The sequence below is a fragment of the Polypterus senegalus genome, chromosome 7 (genome assembly GCF_016835505.1).
Source record: "Polypterus senegalus isolate Bchr_013 chromosome 7, ASM1683550v1, whole genome shotgun sequence".
In the NCBI taxonomy this organism is placed as follows: domain Eukaryota; kingdom Metazoa; phylum Chordata; class Cladistia; order Polypteriformes; family Polypteridae; genus Polypterus; species Polypterus senegalus.
Window position 1 is genome coordinate 116,166,492 of NC_053160.1, and position 25,500 is coordinate 116,191,991.

The following is a 25,500-nucleotide window of genomic DNA, read 5'->3' on the forward strand; positions in this document are numbered from 1 at the left end:
GCAAATTGCATTACTGTGTTATGCCTTGTATTGGTGATTCTCAAAGGGGGAACACAGCAGATGACGACTGGCAGCGATTTTAGGTCTCAAAGGCACAGAAAAGGCAAAACTGGGCCACAAGAATTTAAAACCACAGCTTTAAAGTAGAGTTCATCAACTCAGTCCATATGGTACTATAGTAAACCTCCTATTCAAAAGCTGAATCTTGTAAAGGAACTCCATTGTTAGCCTGACTTCTTGTTTTCCTGCTTTTTTTAATTTAGAATGAATATCTGAAGAGAGCTGTGTATTATATTTACATCAGGTTAAATGAGTTCCAAAGTAATTTTCTTTCTTTTTTTTAAACTGTAGTCATTTTGCTTCAAACAGACTCTGCTGTGAGTCTAGAATATGTAGCTCCTCTGCAGGGCTCACTACATGCCACAATATTGGGTTATTCGAATTGTGCACACACATTTTTCAGTTGTTCGGAAAGAAAGCACAATGGGCATATGAAAGAGGCAGATTTGTGAAGAAATTCCAGTCAGTGAGCTCATTTAGAATATTCAGTGTATATGTAGAAAGTTAGAAACAATAATTGATTTAAACAACTAGTTAACTGAAGTTAAATACATATTAGCTTCAGATTAAAAGGGTGACCACAATAAAAAAGGTATCTTCTGCATCCCATCGTGGACTCAATTCAGTATCCTGGGTGTACGCTATAGACTGGTTAAGTGAAGTGTCCTTCTTTTACATTATGCATCATGTCTAATTTTTCTTTTCATTGTTCTCTTTTTTAGTTCCCAGAGTTGAACAACATACTGAAAGATGAAGAAAGAACTACTAGAAACACTATAGTATTTTTTCTTATACAGAATGCTGGCATGATTACAGGGTTTGCTATAATCTTATTAATAACCTTGTTTGCAGGTCATATAAACTTTGGATGAGTCCAATTCAGAATCAAGCAATCATTCAAATTAAAAAATCTGAGTTTATTCTTAAACCCAAAAGCCAAAGATTTCAAGTGTGTGAAGTAAATGTAACTGATCTTTAAGAAGTTTGGCTCTAAGCATACATTTTTTTACTCAATTCCTACTCTCCTGTTTAAGGTGCTGAGTATCAGCTTTCATGTTGCAAGTTTTAGCTATCAACTAACATTTGGGCAGTAGCGTTTTTATTTATAAGATCCATGAAATAGCATTTGAAATATTAACTTGACTTATGTTCCCCAAATAATAGATTTTATTGACTGAAATGTAATTTAATGTTTCTTACCTCAGCTCTTGGAAACACTTGTGTTTGAAGGTTTTCATTCCTATTACTTTTCTAATAAAACAAATATTCCTTCCTTTAACTGAAATCATTTTCACTTAGTTGGGCTCTTTCTACTAGTATTCTTGTAAACAGAAGAAAACAGAATTAAATAATTGAATTTTATTTAAAGTTAGAAACTTTTTTATTTTTGTCATAGATATTAGCATACTTGAATTTCTTTGCAGTTTCATTCATTTAAATATTTTTAGTTTACTTACTACAGAAGTGCCTCCTTATATTCTACTTCATTTTGTTTAATTTTTAATAAAGGCAACATCTGTAGAGTAAATGGCTTATCACACCACAACTTTGTGTGAGAGTCCGGCTGTGCCTTGTGTGCTTCACTTGTCACAGTTTCAAAGCATGTAGACAACAAACTATACACAAAACCAGGGCTCCCTGTTATTTCATGCCATTCTGAACCATTTTGCACAGTGATGACTACCCTTCCACATACAGTACTGTACCACTCTAAGTTATTTAAAAGACAAAGAAACTCCCCTTCTCCTCAGCTAGTAAAACAAATTCTAGTTATGTACACACTTTTTCAATGATTTCTCAACAAAAGGTACTTTGAAGCGTTAATGTAGCAATGTAATATATTATAGTATGTGGTGCAAAAGCTTGATGCTGGTCAATACAAATTTGATTGTTGTGCACGTTCCCTCTCCAGTGAGGCAGAGTATGGTGTATTTGCCATGGAAAATGTATAATGTAGTTATTTTTACTGTTTTTTTGGTCCATCTATAGTATCAACTACTCATGCCAGGTGACTGTGTGGAGCACAACATGCTTACACTTCATGCAGGATACCATTGAAATTTATAGGTAAATTCCTGGGTTGAGTAAATAATGTCAAATATGACACAACAATTCCTCAGTCTACGCCCTTTTTTAATTTTACTGGTCTATGCATATGTGATCTAATCCAATAAATTGCAGACTTAAGTAAGTGTTCAGATAGACATATGCAGAACATGCTGAAATAATGTAAGTGAACAATTCATAAAAGATCCGGGTGGAAATGATTAGTTTTTGTTATTTCAAAGTTGATTTGCTTTTAAATGCAACTATTTGAAAAGGGACTGGAAATTAGACTGAGAAATAAGGGAACTAATCTCCATCTTGACAAAGAAGAAACTTGTTTGTACCTGCAGGTAGTGTTTAAACAGGAGGTGGCCCACACTTGTCTGGTGCAGACTGAGTTTTTACAGCTTCTGTAAACAGTTAAAGTACAGTAACACATGCCACTGTCATGATCTCAGGGAAAGATCTGACCTACTGGACAGAGAAAGAAAAGTGACAAGGAGATGGGAAAAGGTTAAAAGCATGAGACAGAGAGTAAGCCGAAAGGAAACATTAAAATAATAGTTAAAACCAAAAGCACTAATCAAAAGTTGAAGTTAGGATCACCTTTAAAAGGTATATGTGCCCAAGTTGCTAATTTTTAGGTTTTTTTTGAGCAGGAGATAACAAAAAAAAGGTCCAGGAAAAAAACTCTTGTTAGAGGAAAGGGCAAGAATCAAAAATGACTGAAGTGAAATATTTACTAATTATTATGGGAATAGCAATGAGTAACCTTGCCATACACAGCATGGCAGCGACAATGAAAACCAAATGGCGGTACCATTGAGAACCCAACTTAAATCAGCGGGGCCCTTGATGTCATCTACATAACAAAACACAGTGGCTATAAAATTGCAGTAAATTTGTACAAAACCATGCAGAATTGAAGCAAGAGCCATCAGAAACCGGAATTATAACAATCAAACAGAAAGGATACTAAAGGCCCTAAGTATAATTGTTAATTCTTTGCTCTCACTACTCTAATCAATCATCAGTTGCTTTTAAGTTTATCCAAAGCTTTTCCATCAGTATTGTTGTGCCACCATCTTTTATAAAGATGCCATGATGATGTCAGATGTAGAGCCATTAAATGTTACATGGACAGCAAAGTGTGTCATTTTTGTTTAAACTGGTGTCACAAAATTACAGAACTCACAGTAAAAAATGCATGGTACTATGCTGACATCACCAAAACAATATTAAACTAAAGAAGAATAAGGAAAGGGAAATGAATAATAGACCTAGTATAAATCTGCTGGTAATTAAGCACAGCTATGATAGCTGCTGTTTTCCAGTTTACCCTCCATAGTATTGTTTATTTTTTGAAAAGCATCTTGGTGTTTAAATACATTCGGTATGATTTGTTGTTTTGGACATTTTGGATCCCCAACTCAAGATCTGAGACTGTACGTGGCACTGCTGTCAGCCCAGGAGAGTATTAGATCATTCTCAAAGGAGAAATTCCTAGGATGGTTAACCCACATTCTATGTATTGTCTGAAAGTGGCCACTGACTGTCACTCATGCCCTTTCACCACTGCTGTAACCAAAAAAAGCTGCTACTCCCACACTGAAAGGTACATGGTGAGGCCTGCTAATGAGTGTTTATGCATTTGCAAATGTGTGGCATGATTCTGCAGTGTTATAATATCCATGAGTTGGAGGCAGTGTAGCAGCTCAGACCCTTCAAGTGGGGTACTTAGGCCACTCTGTGTCCATTGTCACTCATGACTATGAAAAGATTAGGTGGAAAGCTTATAATTTATATATAAATATATGAACTGACACATCCAGGTAAAGTCAGCCTTCACTTTGTGTATAACATATATTACAGAACACAAAAAATAATTCTTAAATTCCTTTGAAAACTATATTTCAGTAAGTATTCCTGAATGAATACAATAAAAATCAAACCTTGGAAAATAATTCATATGACTTAAGTAACAGTCTGAAACTGGCTGAAACAATCAGAGAGCCAAAGTTAAGAGCTGCTATTTTAATCCAAATGATGAATATACTCTCTCATTAATGGTAAACTACACAAATAAGGTTAGACATTATAATTATTATTATGGTGATCTTTTTAAAACATTTTAAAATATTTAAAAGTGAGATATCATATGAAAAGTGAACGCTATGAACCCTTTTTAATCAGTGCCTTTTGTCTCTTTTCATATGCTGTACACTTAGCAAAGGACCAAAACATGAAAAAAAAATCATTATAATGCATTCTGAGATACTGTACAATAAACAGTTAAACTAATATGTATTATCTACATTTTTAAAATGTTATTATGTATGTTTTAGGGAAAGAATGCAGAATGATTGTTAAATTTTATGTAAACTCTTTCAACTGACATATAAGAAGTGTCTGCCTCTGCTTAACAATAAAGTTTGAAACTTTGTGGAATATGTGTTGTTTTTCAGTTATAAATAAAATATTTTCTTTGTTTGTAGATAAAGTTTGATATACAGTACATAGACCTATTCATGACCACACACTTATTCAGATGTGTCATATTATTGAGTCCCGTGTTTTCTGTTCAATGTCACTAATATTAAAGGTATCCTGAGAAAACATTGTTGATACAAGTAAAAATGAAAAAACATTATCTGGAACACATCGTTTTTATAGCTTCAAAGAAGAGGGCATATTCTGGAGATCCTAAACTCCATGTAACAGTTTATTTTCTTACCCCGCTTTACCACTGCATAGCATACTCACTCCTATGGACCAATTTAGATTTGCATTTCGACCTAAATATTCATTTATGGGAAATGAGTGTGTACCTAGCAGTGTACATCTAGCTCCCTATAAATATATATATATATAAATAAATAAATATATATATGCAGCAATGCTAGAACCATATATCCCTCACTAGTAACCACAGCAGAGATACAAAAACTTGGAAGTACAGCACAAAATAAAATATATTTTTAACTTTTAAAGGCAGCTACGACTCATGTATGTGCATATAAACATAGGCTTAAAGCCAAAGGATGCATTTTAATAATGCAATTGTATTACATTTCTTCAGTGGCGTTCCTGGCGATATATGTTCATCTCTAAGGAGTTGGTGGTAATTTCCTAGGCACAAGTTAAAGGGAATGTCTTCAAGAAGGCCTTCATGACACTTAATTTGCTCCCAAAGCTGCCAGTCACTGGCTGAAAGAATAACAATTCAACTTCAACTTTGTTCTGACCAGTGCTATTTGTGGATTAATCTCTTTTCCTATCAATATCCTATCCTATCCAATCAATACCTTATCTTTATATGGCTGCTAATGTCGCACCAGTTTCACTCATTAACCTTCTAAAAGCTCCTGGTGAGCCCATCAAAAAAGTAGAAAGTACTCAGTTCCCACTTCCCACAGTCATTACTGGTGCTGTTGAATATAATTTCCTTTGTTACATATAATAAGTGAAATAATTGACAGGTATGAATGACCCAAACATATTCTGTCTCCCTACACTTTTACTATACATTCTTCCATTGTAAACAAATTTACAATTCAGCATGTACAAACACATACATTATTGTGAAAGATCATTTCTTATTTTTGAACCCCTCTTTTAAAATGGTTTTGCCTGATTCTCTACACAGTGCTTGTCTAACCCAGTGGCTTGTAAATCAAGTTATCTTTAGTTGATTGTACCATACCGAAAAGTATGCATTTTGTCCACTAATCTGAACAAGTTTACATCAGTATGTTTCATCAATTATCTGTTTATAGTCATGGCATCACCATTGGCTTAATATTTTTAACACTTTAGCTATCAACTATAAGCAGCTATCAACAGTAAACACAGTGTAAATATTAAACTATAACAATAAGTCTTAAAAATAACTACACTCTTTAAATGTTATTATCATGTGCCATTTTTTTATTGAGTGCATAAAATTCACTGTACTTATGAATACTTTGAAATCATTTGTTTTTTTGTGTGGCACCTTCTGACTTACTTGTATGAGAAAACCCACACATATGAGGTGTGATAAAAAAAATACGGTGAATGTTTTAAAAAATAAATGTTTATTGCATTAAACGATTTACAACTACTAGTCCCTCTCAAAATACTCTCCTCCACTTCGAATGCACTTATCCCAATGCTCCTGCCACTTTGCAAAGCAGTTCTGGAAGTTTTCTTTCAATGGATTGAAGTTGTTTGCCTTTCATGGTCATTTTCTATTTAGGGAACTGCCAGAAGTTGCACGGTGCCAGATCCGGCGAATAAGGTGGATGCTGGCACAGTGTAATGTTTTCATTTGACAGAAATTGTCGTACTAAAAGGGATGTGTGACAAGGTGCATAGTCATGATGAAGAATGAAACTGTTTCAACATTTTCCTCGGTTATTGATGTTGAAGGATGTCCTGATCTTTTCTCGTCTTCAACCGAGTCATATCCATTACGAAATCAATCAAACCACTTGTAAAAAGTCTTAATGTTCGGTGCATTGTCACCATAAACCGATTTTAACATCTGATGGGTTTCCTGTGGTTTTTGCAATTTGAAACAAAATTTCTTGTTAATGTGTTGCTCGATATCCATTGTTAACGGCAAACTTGAAAAACACACATGAACTCAACAGTGGCTCACAAACGACTGACAGTATCAAACAAGTTGAAACTTGTCACAAACTAGGCTCTAGGATGGACATGTCAGAACCTGCATTGAATTGTTTTGCGTTGCTCTTGGATGGTGATCTGCATCAACATTCACCGTACTTTTTGATCACACCTCGTGTGATATATCATTCAATGCATCTTGATGTTTAGGTATGGTAAGCATTGTATGTTTCCCCTATTTTTGACCCTCAAGATGCAAAAAACCCTCATTATTTTGTTCAGGTAATTACACCCTTATGATAAAGAATAAACCAATAGGTGTCTTCAGGAAAAATGATCAGAAGGAGTTGAAGCTGTGCCTGCCACTTGAACTGACCCCATGGGATTCGAGGGGTCAAAGTTACTTCTTTTCACAAAACTACAAAAAAATGGGAATCGGTAATAGAGGCATGTGGAATGTGATTTTAAGCTCTTTCAAGGTTGTTGATCACAAAGATTATAATATTCTTGATATGTGATTCTTTATCGGTGGTCCTTGTCCTCTAATAGCCACTTGAAGGTTAAAAAGAGAAATTTCAAACATAAGCTTGTGGGGTATCGTTTTAGACCAATGTTTCCCTGCCTGTGAGCCGTGACAACATTGCACCCATGATGGCTCATGATAAACAAACCTGTCCACCCCCACTGCTCTCATGATTATGCCCGATTCACAGCAACAGCATTGGAGGTGAATCGGATGGCGTAACCTGCACCTCCGCTTTCATGATCTCGTGAGGGTCGTGACACCACAAACTTTGGGAAACACTGTTTTAAACTATATCAGTAATTGTAAATATGATGTTATTTTTGATTTTCTGTCTTTTACAAGGGATCCAGCCCCTATTCGAAATTGACAAATTTTTGTTACAATACAATATTTAGACTTTAAAGTGCAGCATACATTTTTATATCTATACTAATAAAAGGCAAAGCCCTCAATGACTGACTGCCTGACTCACTCACTCACTCACTGACTGACTGACTCATCACTAATTCTCCAACTTCCCGTGTAGGTAGAAGGCTGAAATTTGGTAGGTTCATTCCTTAAAGCTTACTTACAAAAGTTAGGCAGGTTTCATTTCAAAATTCTACGCATAACAGTCATAACTGGAACCCACTTATGTACATATATACTGGCCATAGCCTGCAGCTCGGTCGGCGTGTGAGGCGGAGTTGCATCCCTCATCATCACGCCTCCCACATAATTGAGTGCCTGCCCATATAAGGTCGTCTGTCAGCGGCAATCCAATAGAAACACTCTGCTGCTAAATATTCGCAGGTGAAGGACTGTGCTTATACAAACGAAGGTGAGATGGTCAGGGTGGTGTTTGGCACAAACTCAGCGAAACTGCAAGAGAAACTTTTAAGCGCCGGGTCTTAGCTAGCATTAAATAAAGCTGTGGACATTGCACGAGATAGCACAAGCACAGCTGAGAACCTTCGAGGCATGTACTCCGAGCGGCTCACGTGAAATGACTGTGAACGCAGTATGCAGAGAACAAGGAAGAGCTCCAAAGAGCACTGAACAAAAAATGCATTACACAATTGAGAAGGCAGCAAAAGAATATGAAGTGAGTGACGCATACAAGCATATTCATAAGTGCAGCAACTGCGGAAACAAAGCACGGTGTAAACCGGAAGTTTAAATTAAGACGAATACGATATTCGCGAGATACAAGTTTAATGAGAAGACGCGGGGTATAAATGAGACTTTGGATCACTTTGTAACAGAGTTAAAATTGCTCTACCAGAGTTAAACTTGCTGGTGAAGGACTGTGCTTATACAAACGAATAAGAAAGCAAGGTGTAAAGCTTAACTATAAATTTAACGAGAAGTCGCATTGCCGGGTCTGAGCTAACATTGCAACATCGCACAAGATAGCACAAGCACAGCTGAGAACCTTTGATGCATGTACTCCGAGCGGCTCACGTGAACTGACTGTGAACGCAGTACGCAGACAAAAAGCAAGAGCTCCAAAGAGCGCTGAACAAAAAACAAATTACACAATTGAGAAGGCAGCAAAAGAATATGAAGCATATACAAGCATATTCATAAGTGCAGCTACTGTGGAAACAAAGCACACAGTGGAAAAAGTCAATGTCCAGCTAAAGGAAGACAGTGTAAAAAAAACCCGTGCATGCAGTGTGTGATGTCTCAAATAAAGAGGAAGACGAGCTGTTTATTGATGCAGTAAGAAAGGAATCGATGAATGAAACCTGTCATCTTTACAACGGTTGACAATCATGGAATTTAACTTGAACACAACACATCCTACAAATACAAACCTGATTGAAAGAAATAATGATAATCAAATCCTTGATGACAGCAACACTCATAACAGTCACAAAACAATTACATTGACAATCATGCTACGTTATTTTTAAAATGTGCCCTTTTCTTTTTCAGAACTTCTTTAACACATTACTTCTCGCTGCGAAGCGCGGGTATTTTGCTATATATATATATATATATATATATATATATATATATATATATATATATATATATATATATACACATATATATATATACACACACACACATATATATATATATATATATATATATATATATACAGGTGCTGGTCATAAAATTAGAATATCATGATAAAGTTGATTTATTTCAGTAATTCCATTCAAAAAGTGAAACTTGTACAGTGGTGTGAAAAACTATTTGCCCCCTTTCTGATTTCTTATTCTTTTGCATGTTTGTCACACAAAATGTTTCTGATCATCAAACACATTTAACTATTAGTCAAATATAACACAAGTAAACACAAAGTGCAGTTTTTAAATGATGGTTTTTATTATTTAGGGAGAAATCCAAACCTACATGGCCCTGTGTGAAAAAGTAATTGCCCCTTGTTAAAAATAACCTAACTGTGGTGTATCACACCTGAGTTCAATTTCCGTAGCCACCCCAGGCCTGATTACTGCCACACCTGTTTCAATCAAGAAATCACTTAAATAGGAGCTGCCTGACACAGAGAAGTAGACCAAAAGCACCTCAAAAGCTAGACATCATGCCAAGATCCAAAGAAATTCAGGAACAAATGAGAACAGAAGTAATTGAGATCTATCAGTCTGGTAAAGGTTATAAAGCCATTTCTAAAGCTTTGGGACTCCAGCAAACCACAGTGAGAGCCATTATCCACAAATGACAAAAACATGGAACAGTGGTGATCCTTCCCAGGAGTGGCCAGCCGACCAAAATTACCCCAAGAGCGCAGAGACAACTCATCCGAGAGGTCACAAAGACCCCAGGATAATGTCTAAAGAACTGCAGGCCTCACTTGCCTCAATTAAGGTCAGTTTTCACAACTCCACCATAAGAAAGAGACTGGGCAAAAACGGCCTGCATGGGAGATTTCCAAGATGCAAACCACTGTTAAGCAAAAAGAACATTAGGGCTCGTCTCAATTTTGCTAAGAAACATCTCAATGATTGCCAAGACTTTTGGGAAAATACCTTGTGGACTGATAAGACAAAAGTTGAACTTTTTGGAAGCCAAATGTCCCGTTACATCTGGCGTAAAAGGAACACAGCATTTCAGAAAAAGAACATCACACCAACAGTAAAATATGGTGGTGGTAGTGTGATGGTCTGGGGTTGTTTTGCTGCTTCAGGACCTGGAAGGCTTGCTGTGATAAATGGAACCATGAATTCTACTGTCTACCAAAAAATCCTGAAGGAGAATGTCCGGCCATCTGTTCGTCAACTCAAGCTGAAGCGATCTTGGGTGCTGCAACAGGACAATGACCCAAAACACACCAGCAAATCCACCTCTGAATGACTGAAGAAAAACAAAATGAAGACTTTAGAGTGGCCTAGTCAAAGTCCTGACCTGAATCCAATTGAGATGCTATGAAATGACCTTAAAAAGGCGGTTCATGCTAGAAAACCCTCAAATAAAGCTGAATTACAACAATTCTGCAAAAATGAGTGGGCCAAAATTCCTCCAGAGCGCTGTAGAAGACTCATTGCAAGTTATCGCAAACGCTTGATTGCAGTTATTGCTGCTAAGGGTGGTCCAACCAGTTATTAGGTTCAGGGGGAAATTACTTTTTCACACAGGGCCAAGTAGGTTTGGATTTTTTTTCTCTCTAAATAATAAAAACCATCATTTAAAAACTACATTTTGTGTTTACTTGTGTTATATTTAACAAATGGTTAAATGTGTTTGATGATCAGAAACATTTTGTGTGACAAACATGCAAAAGAATAAGAAATCAGGAAGGGGGCAAATAGTTTTTCACACCACTGTATATTAGATTCATTCATTACACACAGACCGATGTATTTCAAATGTTTATTTCTTTTAATTTTAATGATTATAACTGACAACTAATGAAAGTCCCAAATTCAGTATCTCGGAAAATTTGAATACTGTGAAAAGGTTCAATATTGAAGACACCTGGTGCCACACTCTAATCAGCTAATTAACTCAAAACACCTGCAAAAGCCTTTAAATGGTCTCTCAGTCTAGTTCTGTAGGCTACACAATCATGGGGAAGACTGCGGACTTGACAGTTGTCCAAAAGACAACCACTGACACCTTGCACAAGGAAGGCAAGACACAAAAGGTCATTGCTAAAGAGGCTGGCTGTTCACAGAGCTCTGTGTCCAAGCACATTAATAGAGAGGCGAAGGGAAGGACAAGATGTGGTAGAAAAAAGTGTACGAGCAATAGGGATAACCGCACCCTGGAGAGGATTGTGAAACAAAACCCATTCAAAACTGTAGGGGAGATTCACAAAGAATGGACTGCAGCTGGAGTCAGTGCTTCAAGAACCACCACACACAAACGTATGCAAGACATGGGTTTCAGCTGTCGCATTCCTTGTGTCAAGCCACTCTTGAACAAGAGACAGCGTCAGAAGCGTCTCGCCTGTGCTAAAGACAAAAAGGACTGGACTGCTGCTGAGTGGTCCAAAGTTATGTTCTCTGATGAATGTAAATTTTGCATTTCCTTTGGAAATCAAGGTCCCAGAGTCTGAAGGAAGAGAGGAGAGGCACAGAATCCACGTTGTTTGAGGTCCAGTGTAAAGTTTCCACAGTCAGTGATGGTTTGGGGTGCCATGTCATCTGCTGGTGTTGGTCCATTGTGTTTTCTGAGATCCAAGGTCAACGCAGCCGTCTACCAGAAAGTTTTAGAGCACTTCATGCTTCCTGCTGCTGACGAACTTTATGGAGATGCAGATTTCATTATTCAGCAGGACCTGGCACCTGCACACAGTGTCAAAGTTACCAGTACCTGGTTTAAGGACCATGGTATCCCTGTTCTTGATTAGCCAGCAAACTCGCCTGATCTTAACCCCATAGAAATATGCCAGACCCAACAATTCAGAAGAGCTGAAGGCCACTATCAGAGCAACATGGGCTCTCATAACACTTGAGCAGTGCCACAGACTGATCGACTCCATGCCATGCCGCATTGCTGCAGTAATCCAGGCCAAAGGAGCCCCAACTAAATATTCAGTGCTGTACATGCTCATACCTTTCATGTTCATACTTTTCAGTTGGCCAACATTTCTAAAAATCCTTTTTTTGCATTGGTCTTAATTGATATTCTAATTTTCCGAGATACTGTACTGAATTTGGGACTTTCATTAGTTGTCATTTATAATCATCAAAATTAAAAGACATAAACATTTGAAATACATCAGTCTGTGTGTAATGAATGAATCTAATATACAAGTTTCACTTTTTGAATGGAATTACTGAAATAAATCAATTTTGTCATGATATTCTAATTTTATGACCGGCACCTGTATATACACACGCACACATACACACACACATATATATATATATATATATATATATATATATATATATATATATATATATATATATATATATATATATATATATATATATATATACATGCACACATACATATATATATTGTAAAAGATGAAGCAATAGACAATATAAAGGGTTGGGGTTTCCGGGCCGTATATTACAGACAATCCACAATATTGCAAAAGAAACAAGTCAAAATATAAACAAAATAGTTCATATGCGCGACGCCTTTCAGAGGCGTCGGTGGCCATTTTATAGAGGAGGAGCCGGAAGTAGAGGAATGCTGGGAAGGAACCCTGAGGGAGGATGGGACTGCTGACGTCAGGAAAGATGGCGGAGGAAGGGCGGAAGTGGATGTACTGCGGGCAGGCTATGATGGCGGAGCGTCTCTTTTTCTGGAAGACAAAGGAGAAAGGTTAGTACCCCGCCACTCCGCCGCGTAACGTCTTTCAAGTGCTTTAAGATCCATCCGCGGCCTCCTACTCGCGCATGCGTGACAATGTATATATATATATATACACACACATATGTATGTGTGTATATATGTAGATATGTGTGTATATGTATGTGTGTATATATGCAGATATATATATGTGTATATGTATATATGTAGAAATGTATGTATATATATATATGTGTATATGTATATATATATGTTTATATGTGTGTATGTGTGTATATATATATATATATATGACAGCAACACTCATAACAGTGACAAAACAATTACATTGACAATCATGTTACGTTATTTTTAAAATGTTTCCTTTTCTTTTTTATTACTTCTTTAACACACTACTTCTCCGGTATTTTGCTAGTTTCAAATATTTGTCACAACTATTCTTGTTTATTATGTGCTTCTACCTCATGAAACAGATCATTACCTTTACAATACAAACTGAAATATGTACACAATACAATATATTAGTTAGATATCCTATAAATGCTTATTTTCTACACACTTTGAAAAATTTTACTTATTCTTTGTTTAGAACTGGTATGAATGTATCCATTATAGGCTGACAATTCATATTTATATTGAATACAATGCTAAGTTTTGCCATATCTTAAACAGGAGATATTACAGTCTTCTGTGATATGGAGGTCAGGCGATTTAATTTGTAGAGAGGTGGCAGCAAGACAACAACAAACCTCACTGTGCAGGATTTTATAGTCCATGTTATCAAGAAATGTGATCAGCAGAAGGAGTAGCTCTTGTATGGAAGTCAGACTATGTATTTGATCATTGATTGATCATTGATTATTGCAGTCACCATGTTAGATATGTGCTAAATGATTTTTTTTAATCTTTGCACTACACAAAACATCCTGATTACTGGCATTACTGTGTGCTCTAGTGTCAGATATATGCAGCACATAATAGCCATTCCGATAGTCACAAGAACTGATAGGATGCATTTAATTATTCAAGACACAAACCTGATCAAGAATGCAATAGTGTTGAGGACAGCTTGTGTGCATTGATAGAATCCTTTATCATGGAAAAGGTGTTATTTATTTCAACATGTTCATTACAAGTGAAGGAAAATCGATTGAGTAAACATTATAATTATTGTGAAAGCCTGCATGTAATAAATTCTATTACATACCTAATAATACCTCCTTGAATTCATCCAGTATTTTTCCTCACTTAAAGGTTTTCCAAAGTTGTATCTGTCCTGGTGTCTATATAAACACAGGGAACTCCAGTTTCTGTATTACATCTTGCCTGAAGAAGAGGCCTGAGTTGCCTTGAAAGCTTGCATTTTGTAATCTTTTTTAGTTAGCCAATAAAAGATGTCATTTTACTTGACTTCTCACTACATTCATGAATAACGAAATTACATTTAACAGCCTGATAAATAATGCATGTCATATTTATTGTGATGGACGATACGCATGGGCCAGGAAGGAGGGTGGTTTTTAACCAGCCCTATGCCACTCCAAGAAATGGGGCAAAGAAAATCCTGTCTCACCCAGAAGACAGGCTGGGGATGCCTATGCCAGAATGAATACACTGGCATCCTGGCTGACTGAGATCAAGGAACAATACCTAGCCAGGAGGCCTGTATAATGGAAGGACTAAGGAGGACATTTGATATAGTACATTTCCCCTACCCGGACGTTAGGTGGCAACCTCCCTGTTTTAAATTTCCAACATGGGTTCCTGCAGGACATGCTGTAACCTGTAATGCCTTGATGTAGCTCTGTGGTGTTCTGTGGGGGCTGTCAGGGGGAGCTGAAGGGGCTAACATTCACTATACAGTAGGACCTCCGATTGACCGAGAAGTACTTCCATTGGGCTATGCCCTAGCACCGGAAGTACTGCCAGATCTAAGATAAAAGATGCCACTCGACCACATCCAGGTGAGTCAGAGTTGTGGAAGTGGACAAAGCTTGCCTGGGAGGTGCAGAGGGGAGAAAAGGAGGAAGATAAGTGAAGTGAATTGGGTTTATTGTGCTATTGGAACCTTTGTGGAAGGTAGCTATAAAAATGAACCACTTGTGTCTGTGGGGTAATGTGTGTGGGGTTTGGGGCTCTCTGGTGCCCCTGATGATGCACAACATATTTAAGCATTTTAACTTCATAGGCAATTGTATGAAAACTTGTGCATGGTTCCTATTGCTGATAAACCCATGCCCAATGCTGTGCCACATTGAATGCCATTTAAAACTTTAACTTTGCCCCTTCTCTAAATTAATTCCACATGTAATCTGTTGATACTGGCCTAAATGCATTGTCTAAACATTGGATTCTTCCATAGACTGAGCAGTCATTTGTATGGAGATGGCTGGTATACCTAATAAAGTGACAGACCCTGACCAAAATTTGACGTAATTTATATAAGCTTTCTTACTGTTTTAAATGACATTATAGTCCTTCCTAAAGTAACACTTCAGATATTGCTTTGTGGTAAAAAGCATAAGACTAATACTTCTGTATTTTGATTTCACCAGAATGCTTTATGAGTTTGAACACCAGATGGCAGAATGTGACCATTAGATGTCCCATGAAAGACTTTAAAGGAACTAACCTCAGCAATGCAAACAAAGCTTGCTGGCCTGGTTTTTCTTGCTTAGGTTTGCTGGCAGCAGTTGCATAATTACTGCCTATTAATTTTTGCATAACTTCTGAACATTAAAATTTATTGAAAATGTAGAAAGTTAAATTATAAAAAAGCTAAAGAAGTCATAGGGTAACTGGCAACCTTGAAGTGAGTGTGCTGCACTTTAGACAATTGTTCTGTATAGAGCTGCTGTCTGTCTTGTGCCAGATTCGACTTTATTAAACATCTAGGAATGTAGTTTAGGAAAAGAGGGTGTGGAACATGAAAAACAGTATCTAGATTTCCAAAAAGTTTGGGTTAGGTTTAGCCCTTGCCCTAACCCTTAACCTTAAAAGTGTATGCCACGTGCATGTTCAATAAGCAGAAATTAATAATTTAAAAAGTACAAAGCCACATTTGGCAGCAATAAAGCTTTTTCTCATAGAAACATCAGATTTTAGAGTTTCTTAATTTCCTATGTCTTCAAATGTACATTTGGAAAGCAACAATTCAGTAAAGTTTATGTTCATTTTCTTAATTAATTATTTAGAAACTGGGTGCAGTGGCTACGGCTACCATTTCATAAATCTCAAGCTTGTCTTTGTGGAGTTTTCACAACACACTGTGTCTGTGTGAATTTCCTCTCATATCCCCAAACACGTTTCAAGTTAATGAATGGATGTGTTCTGGACTGGGCCCCATGATGGACTGGTATTCTATTCAGAGCTGTTTCCTGTCTTTAACTAAGTGCTGCTGGGGAAGGTTCTGACCCTCCAAAACCATCAATTAGACTAAGCATTTTTAAGAATTATACTGAAAAAATAATATGTGTAGAAATACATTAACCTCAAAAGAAAGATAATTCCTTAAGTCTCAAAGCTGTTACATCTCATCCATCTATAATTACGTTTCCACAGACTCTAGGTGATGTCTTCCCCTTTAACTGTAGAATTGCGGCAGCATAATTTACCTGCATAAACACAGTCACTTTCACTTGTACTATTTCAATTATTTCAAGTACTCTTTCCCCAAAAAAGAACATTTAATGGACCCTGAGTTGAAATAAATTTCCCCTGAAACTATTGTGGAAGCCAGCCCTGGACACAGATAGACAGACACCTCCATATCTTAAACTGCACACATTTATTTATTCTAATATTTACAAGTCCACAGCACACAGTGCCCCCTGCACCAATCACCCTTCTTTCCGGTCCTTTATCAAGTCCTTCACCGCCTCCACTCCTCTCCATGGAGCTCTGTCTTCTTCCTCCTGACTGCAGCCATTGAATGGAGGGAGGTGGCCCCTTTTATACAGTCCCAGATGTGCTCCAGGTGCCTGATGACCAACTTCTAGCAGCACTCCCGAGTGTGGCGGAAGTGCTGCCCTTGCACCCGGAAGCACTCCGGGCATAAACCATCCCTGGTCTGTCAGCACTTCCTGGTGTTCCGGAAGTGCTGTCCCCCAGGGATCAAGGACCGGCCGAGTGCCCAGGCAAAAGAAGCGCCATTCTCCTGGTTCCTCCTTCCTCCAGGCACCCCGGCGGGGCAGGGTTTCTGGCCATCTCTTACACTGCCTGTCCCCCAGCTGAAGCCCATTGGGCGAAGTGGTTCATCCCGTGAGGGCTGTCCTTTGACAGGTTGCGGTGCCGGCCTGTCCTGGATCACAGTTCCGCCCTGAAAAAGATGAACAAAACAAGGGCGGGGAGGTGCGTCCACGACACCACTCCCTGGCGTCATCCGTAAGCGTTTACAGACAGCGCCTCCACATGTGACCAGTGTTATTGCACGTAAAGCACCGGTGCTTCCCTCCATGTCCTCATGCCCTCCGGACATGGCAAGAGGACGGGTCTTTGTGCTTCACCTGGTCCCCAGCCAGGCTTGGGGCTTCCCTCTGCACCCACAGAGGGCGGCTCTCGACAGCGGGTGGGCACACTGTCAGGAGGTTCGGACCTCTTCCTCCGGTTCCTCCTCCTTCTACTCTGGGATGCAAAGACGGTCTGAGTCTCCTTATGGGATAAAAAGAGATCCTGTGCCATCTGCATCCCTGTGGACCTCAGCGAGGATGCCGCCAGTTTTTGGAGCAGGGTGCTTTGGCCACCGGCACTCACCATCCCACACCGGATTCGCCCCAACGGCGTGATAGGCCATCACCACTGCATCCACTGTTGGAGGTACAGCTATATGGTACCTGGAACCAGACGATACCGGGCCCCCTTTGCACGTCCTCCTTTTTTCCTTTACGACACAGGTATCACCTGCGTCGGTGCGTCACTCCGGCTGAAGTATCCAGCGCCGTGCCGATCAGCCCACTGTCGCAGCGTCTTCACGGGCGCGATCGCCTTCCCCTCCAGCTTCTCCAACAGCTCACGGAGGACACGTATAACCTGGAGAAGCGACTCAGTGGGCTAAAGGCACTTCTCCAGTTCATGCTGAGCCGCAATCAGAGATGAAACATCAGCCGGTGGAGGGCTTACCCGTTGTTCAATCCTACCTGCCGGCTGTGCATCACCACGCCTCCTGTGCTGCTTCATCAGGTCCTCCCTCGGCCTAGGATGGACGTTCGTTGGTCCTGCCTCCAACCAATGAGCGGCAGGTATGCAACACACCCCGTCCAATCCTTTGCCCGTCTCGGGGATTGACTTCTGCTTCGTTGTCATCTCCTTCTTGCTACTCCTGACGTGGTGGCGAGCCTCCATGCAGCTTATCTGCTGCCATGGCTTCTTGAGCAGCAGTGGCTCCCCTTCTCCCTTTGTTTCTTCTGCCGCTGCGCTGGTGCAGTCCCGCGATTAGGCAGACATCACCTGTTGACGCAGACCCAAGCAGCCCCTGCCCAAAACACACACACACAGTCCGGGCAGCCTGGTCCCCCAGGGATGACTGCCGTTGGGCCGGGGACTTACCTCCTGGATCCTGTCAGCCGGAGGCACTCTCCTCTCTGTGGTCTTCCTCGCCTTGCCAATCCGGGACTCCGCAGCGATGCCATGCTTCATGGTATCCGCCGCTCTTAGCCCTCGCCAGGTCCTCCATTCCCACATCAGGCAGAGATGACATTCCCTGCAACCACAGGCGGTCTTCGGGTGAGTCGCACTTTAATCGTGTTGTGCGTGTGCCGCTACCAGCGGCACGTGTGCGCGGTGTTCTGCCGTTCCACGCTGGCCACAATAATTATTTTTCATGGGGTTCCTACCTTGCACCAGGCAGTGAGTACCATCTGGGATGCCAATTGTGGAAGACAGCCCTGGACACAGATAGACAGACACCTCCATATCTTAAACTGCACGCGTTTATTTATCCTAATATTTACAAGTCCACAGCACACAGTGCCCCTGCACCAATCACCCTTCTTTCCGGTCCTTTATCAAGTCCTTCACCGCCTCCACTCCTGTCCACGGGGCTCTGTCTTCTTCCTCCCGACTACAGCCATTGAATGGAGGGAGGCAGCCCCTTTTATACAGTCCTGGATGTGCTCCAAGTGCCTGATGACCAACTTCCGGCAGCACTCCCGAGTGTGGTGGAAGTGCTGCCCTTGCACTTTGAATTTTTACTAAAGCTTTTAAAAACAAAGATATTTTGTCTGTGGAATCATTTTGAAGTATCAGACATTTGCTGATACTATTTAGTATGCTTGAGCAGCTGAACTTTGGTAATATGGGGGAAAAGCAGCTACAGAAAGCATACTAGGGGAAATGTAAGAGTCAGCCATACTGCTGGGAGAAAACTTGAATATTTTATACCTATATAACTGAAGCACACTTGTTTTAAGAGAGAAAACAATACAATTTATTTATAAATACAAAATTTGAGAAACTGAAAAACCATTAATAACATGGAATGCAATGTTAATGGAGGTAAGACAAACACAAAAGAGGCTGCTCTGTTTTTTTTTTTGTTTGCTGTCTAATTTGATTGTGTTTGTTAACTCTAATGAGTTTGCATTCAGATTGTGTGAGGAACTTGCAGATTTGGGTATGACTGCCAATCCTAATGTGATGTGAGAGACCTTTCGTGACAAGACCCTGAAGGTTGCTGTGGGTTTTGTTGGTGTTACCGGTGTTCCCAGAAGGAGGTGTTTCATCTTGCAGGGCACCCTGGATATTATTGAGAGGAGTTGCAGTGCAACTGCTCAATGGCAACTGTGGTCTGTACTGGAAACTGAGAAGGACGGCTGCGAGGGCTCTGAGGGCAGATAAAGAGGCGTTTGTTAGAGGAATCTGCAAGCAAGTGATACACCATCTGTGGTCTAGTGACTCACATCCTGCTTGCAGAGGAAACAAAGCATTACGAACATCTGAATCTGTTCCTTGGAGAGTCACAGTCAGGGCAGCTGATGGAATGGTCCTTACGGATGACACTGCAGTTGTGACCCGCTAGGGCTGGCTACTTTGAGCAGTTGTTCAAAGCTGATCCTCCAGCTAGGACGTTGGATATCTCTGGGTCCACAGTTCTTGAGGCTGATCCTCCAATTAGCTGTGAACCACCCAATCTCACAGAAATTGCACAGGTGGTGAACCAGCTGAGGGGGAGAAAGGCTGCAGGGATCTTTGGTATCCGGGGTGAACTTCTCCAGGCTGGTGGTAAGGCTGTCCTCCTGGCATTGCAAGCAATCTTTGCCTCCATTTGGGAGACTGGCATCATCCCAAATGACTGGAAAACGGGATTTGTCATCCCTATCTGGAAAGGGAAGGGTGATCGCTTGGATTGCAGCAACTACAGGGGGATAAAACTGCTCTCGGTACTGGGTAAGGTCCTTGCTAGGGTCGTCCTCAATAAGATCCATGATCACTTGCTCATCTACCAGCGACTGGAACAGTCTGGTTTTACACCTAAGAAGTCTACCATTGACCGCATCCTGGCACTGAGGTTTCTCATGGAGCGCAAACACGAATATCGGTAGAGTGTCTTGGCGGCCTTTGTCGATTTTTCGTAAAGTGTTCGACTCAGTTGATTGAGCTGCCCTGTGGGACATCCTAAGGGTTGGTGGGATCCCCTTTAAGGTTGCTGGATATCATGGCTGGCCTGTACACTGGTACTGGGAGTTCTGTGCAGAGTGGAGGCAGGACCCCTGCGTTTTTCCCAGTTGATTCTGGGGTTCATCAGGAGTGTATTCTTGCTCCTACTCTGTTCAATGCTTGTATAGACTGGGTGTTGGGCAAAGTTGTGGGGTCCAGCGGCTGTGGGGCATCTATTGGTGAAGAAAGATTCACGGATCTTGACTGCTGACGATGCTGTGATCTTCGTGGAGTCAATGGAGGCTCTGAACAGGGCTCTCGAGAGACTGAGTGAGGAGTCTGAGTGTCTGGGCCTTTAATGACCTCTAGGGCATAGCCATTAGCATTGTGTTTGTCTACAGAGAGAGTGCCAACCTTGTCCCGAGGTTTACTTACCTTGGCAGTGACATTCATGTCTCTGGTGCCTCTTCCTATGAAGTCAGTAGACAGATTGGGAGAGCATGGGGGGGTCATGAGGTCACTGGAAAGGGGTGTGTGGCACTCCCGATATCAATGCAAAAGGACGAAGGTCCAAGTCTTTAGAGTCCTGGTGCTTCCTGTCTTGCTATATGGTTGCGAGACATGGACGCTATCCAGTGACCTGAGATGAAGACTGGACTCCTTTGGTACTGTGTTTCTCTGGAAAATTATTGGGTACCATTGGTTTGACTTTGTGTTGAATGAGCGGTTGCTCATGGAGTCCCGAATTAGGCACAGTACCTGCATTGTGAGGGAGCATCAGTTATGGCACTTTTGCCATGTGGCGTGTTTCCCCGAGGGTGATCCGGTTCATAAGATCCTCATTGTTGGGGACCTGAGTGGCTGGACTAGGCCAAGGGGTCGCCCACGTAACATCTGGCTGCGGCAAATAGAGGGTAATTTCTGTAGGACAGGACTGGACCGCGTGTCTGCCTGGGGGGTTGCAAACCAGGATCCCGAGTTGTTTCATCGTGTAGTGGACCAGTGTAGGGACTTTGCTAACTTTGCTTGTCATAGATAAAGTTAAGATTATAAAATGGGATTTTCTAATGGCCAAATATAACCAAAACAATTGTTCAGCCTTACCTATGAAATGTAATCCCCCGGGATCTGGTTTGGAACGTACAGAGGTTTGTATAATCCCAACCAGTACATGCGTGAGGCATCTTTATCCATAACTTCACTCCATAGGAGTGCCACTCGCAATATGGCGGCGACGTTGACATATGATGCTGCTGGTCATGTGGCGTCTAGTAATTCTATGTCTATGCCAAAAGTAACCTCACTTCTGGTTCAGGAACTCGGTGACATCATTTCCCATTCCCTGCTTTAAAAGACCAGGCAACATCAGCATACCTCCGTTCAATATTGGACTCCAAGCGCTATACACTTCAGTGTGACTATTCATACCTTTTTGCAGGCAGGGATAATAATATACGGGTGACTGCCCCAAACCCTTTTGTGTGTGTCGTGGCTGATTATTTCACAACATTTATAAAGGCAATGACACTAAATGTGGATATTGTGAAATTAACCTGTTGGAACCCATGGTTCTTACTCAGAGAGTGAAAGCCTGGTAAACAGATGGAAGTGAGCGGACCAACTGAATGGTAAGAGATCTACAGTGTGCAGCAGTAGCTATGTAAGGAACTGCAGCATCACAATTTGAGACTAAACTAAACACAGCACAATTTATTTAGTCAAATGATTTTACTTTGCATCTTTCGTTGAGATCTGGCATAGGGAACTGTAGATACTCACTGAAAACTTTTTAGGTAATAAAAAGTTTTAATTGAAAAAATGACAAATAAAAATATACAGAACATCACATGCTAAACCCTTGGTAAAAATTGAGAAGTGGGAAACAAAGCCTCCAGCATAATCAACTACAAACACTGGGAGACTCAACTGGTATAGCTCCTCCCTATGTGGTCAGACAAAGACAATTTCCTAATTTCTGAAAAAGGACATAGTGCCAGTCAGCTTTACACATTGGTTAGAAGTGAGTTTTGCCCAAGTAGACTTCATTCCCACTCCTGAGATGTCCCACTCTGGGATATCAGTTTAATACAGGTCAGACTCACTCATGTACAGCCAACTGCCCTAAACAATTTGAGTTTGAAAAAACATAATGGAAATTATTACTAGTAGCAGCATTATAAATACACATATCTTTTAGATACAAGTTGGAAGTACAGTGAAAGTGCAGAGAAAATCAACACAGACAGCACAGAGTGTAGATTGCACATAGAAATGACCAGACTTGGAATTGAGATCAGGACCCATAAGCATGGGCGTCATAGTGGAGCGAAAAAGGGTAATTATCATCCAGGGCCCACTGGATATGGCCTCAAAGGACATGTGACAGACATGGATCGAGAAGAAGGGGCCCACAGAGACTGCATATGTATAGGGTCCAAAGTTCTGTGCTATACCCCTGCCTGTAAGACCAACCAATCAACCATTATCCAACCTGCTATATATTAACTACAGGGTCACGGGGGTCTGCTGGAGCCAATCCCAGCCAACACAGGGCAGAAGGCAGGAAACAAACCCCAGGCAGGACGCCAGCCCCCCCGCATGCCTGTAAGACTGTAATATTAAATACTATTGGCCAATAGCAGTATGCTATGACCCTCTGCTGATTTGGCCTTAATGGTAACAAGACTAACTTTTGGGTTTAATACAGTTGCAGTTGTGCCTCAGAGCTGCAGACTAGTATTGGATGAAGACTAAGTCTAAGAGCAGTTTTAGTGTGCTTTTTGGAGTTGGAGAAAGGGAACAAACTTGTGTATTAACTTAAACCGCTCCGTGGGCAGGTTAAACAGACTAAATGGCACATCGGAAGAGGCTGTTATGAAATAAAAAAGCACTTATGTGCCATCTAAAAATATGAAAACCTTATTTTGTATTTATAATTAGACTGAAGTATAACATGGTAGTGAATCAAATGTATTTAACTCAGTGGCACAAAAAAAAAAACAAGTGATGCATTGAAATCTCTGTATTGGATAATAAAAGAAATAGAAAAACACGGATCAACATACACTTAACCATTAATCTTTAGATGCGGAGTGGGTTGTGTCCCCCTAATTACGAAATCACTTTAAGATCTACACCAGTGACAGCAGCTGTTGTCAGATGCCCTGTAATGACCTTTCTGGCTACTGTTTTCATCCACTTCCATACATTATTTAGATGCACAATGCTACTCGGCCACTGGTTTGGAAAGAGCTAACTTCTTTCATTCTGTATTCTTTCAGAGTGTCATGGAGGTATCCATGTGGGTGTCCTCCAGATCTGATATGACATAACAACAGCAACATTTTTATTTCTATAGTACATTTTCATACAAGGAATGTAGGTCAAAGTGCTTTACAATATAAAAGAAGAGTTACAAGAAAAAAACAGGAAGTTTGAAATACATAATTATATGTTACTAAATAAATAATATATAAAAAATAATTTATAAAGAATCAATATGCACTTACATAACATCTCTCACAATATGTATCGTGTAGTGCCTGTACTTTTCTGTGAAGTATGCATTGTGATTTGACACTCTTTTTGGATATTATCCACCTTCTGACTATAGGTATTGAAGATACTTTGGTGACTGTTGGATTAATTTGGCTATTAGGAAAAGCTGGGTTTATAATGAATGACAAGTATGAACTCTTCTGTATTATCTGTGTAATTAAAGGTATCAAATCATTATGAGATAAACATCACTACAGGTCCAAGGGTGTCACAAGCATACTGTATATTTACACTCTGTGAACATCACATATAAAAATAAAATGAGGGGTGGTCTCCCTCAAAGATTTAAGCCAGCGGTCATTCATACGTTACGTGTGGCTCTATAATGTACAAGCAACTGCTCATATGTGTCTTTTGTGGAAGAGAGTGAAGTACCACAGAAACATGATGGTATTATAAGAGGGTGAGCCAGTTTTGAATTCCTTGACTGTAGAGGTATGTTTTAGGTGGAAGTTAAATTTCTTGGGCAAAATATATAAGTCAGTTGCTGGCAGCAGATTTTATCTGCAGTGATTCTGACGTTCCAGTCTGGAGTCAGACCATCCTAAAATCCTGCTGCAGCTATTGTTGAATAACATTCAATCCAGTAACATGCAATATATAAATAAATGTGATCTTATTATGGCTGTAGGCTCTCCTATAGTATGGAGAATTTAAGCAATAGCATTAACATAATGACCTTAATAAAAATAAAATAATACCTTTTGATTTGGGTGACACACATACAGTATGTGGGTTAATTTGTCATAAAAACAGCAATACTTTTTTCATGAATACGCTAGGGCACATACCCAGGTCACTCTGATGGTAGATCCACCCATGTTTTACATAGAGACAATTATGCTTCACATACGATTTTACTTATGTTTAGCTTTCATTGTAATTATTTTCTACATTCTTTCCAAAGAATTCATGGCCGTTTCAGACACCGTGAACAGTGAATAATATAATACTACAATAATTACAGCATCACATCTTTCGTTTTAATGAAGCTTATTAATTTCAATTATTTTTTTAAGGTTACACGAGGATATTCTTTTTCCTGTGCTCTGTCCCTTTAAATCGAGAGGAATGTGCAGCTGCAAGTTATGAACTGAGATAGGGTGAGACGTTAATTGTCATTGCGTAACTGTTAACTGGCAATGAGCAAACTGAGGAGAGACACAAAACAACAACATATTTAGACCTGTGGTACATCTCCTCTTTGTACTGTACTCTGTAGTCTGGTCTTAATCTGCAGCAAGTACACTACTATCTCAGGTACACTGCAAGTGATCCATTTTGATCTAATGTATCTTAACAATTTTAATGATTTTTTTTTAAGTTTACATGAGAATGTACTTTTACTCTGTGCTCGGTTCCTATGAATCATGAGGAATGTGTGG

At 39.9% G+C, this 25,500-nt stretch overlaps 1 protein-coding gene across 1 annotated transcript in view; it reads left to right on the plus strand.

The window, feature by feature from the left end:
• The window catches only part of slc39a8 (solute carrier family 39 member 8), a 73,447-nt gene extending 68,905 nt beyond the window's left edge, over positions 1–4,542 (plus strand). Inside the window, exon 8 of the mRNA XM_039759181.1 lies at positions 783–4,542. Coding sequence (XP_039615115.1) covers positions 783–932 — 150 coding nt within the window. The 3' untranslated portion in view covers positions 933–4,542. The remainder of the gene's footprint in view (positions 1–782) is intronic.
• Positions 4,543–25,500: the final 20,958 nt, after the last annotated feature.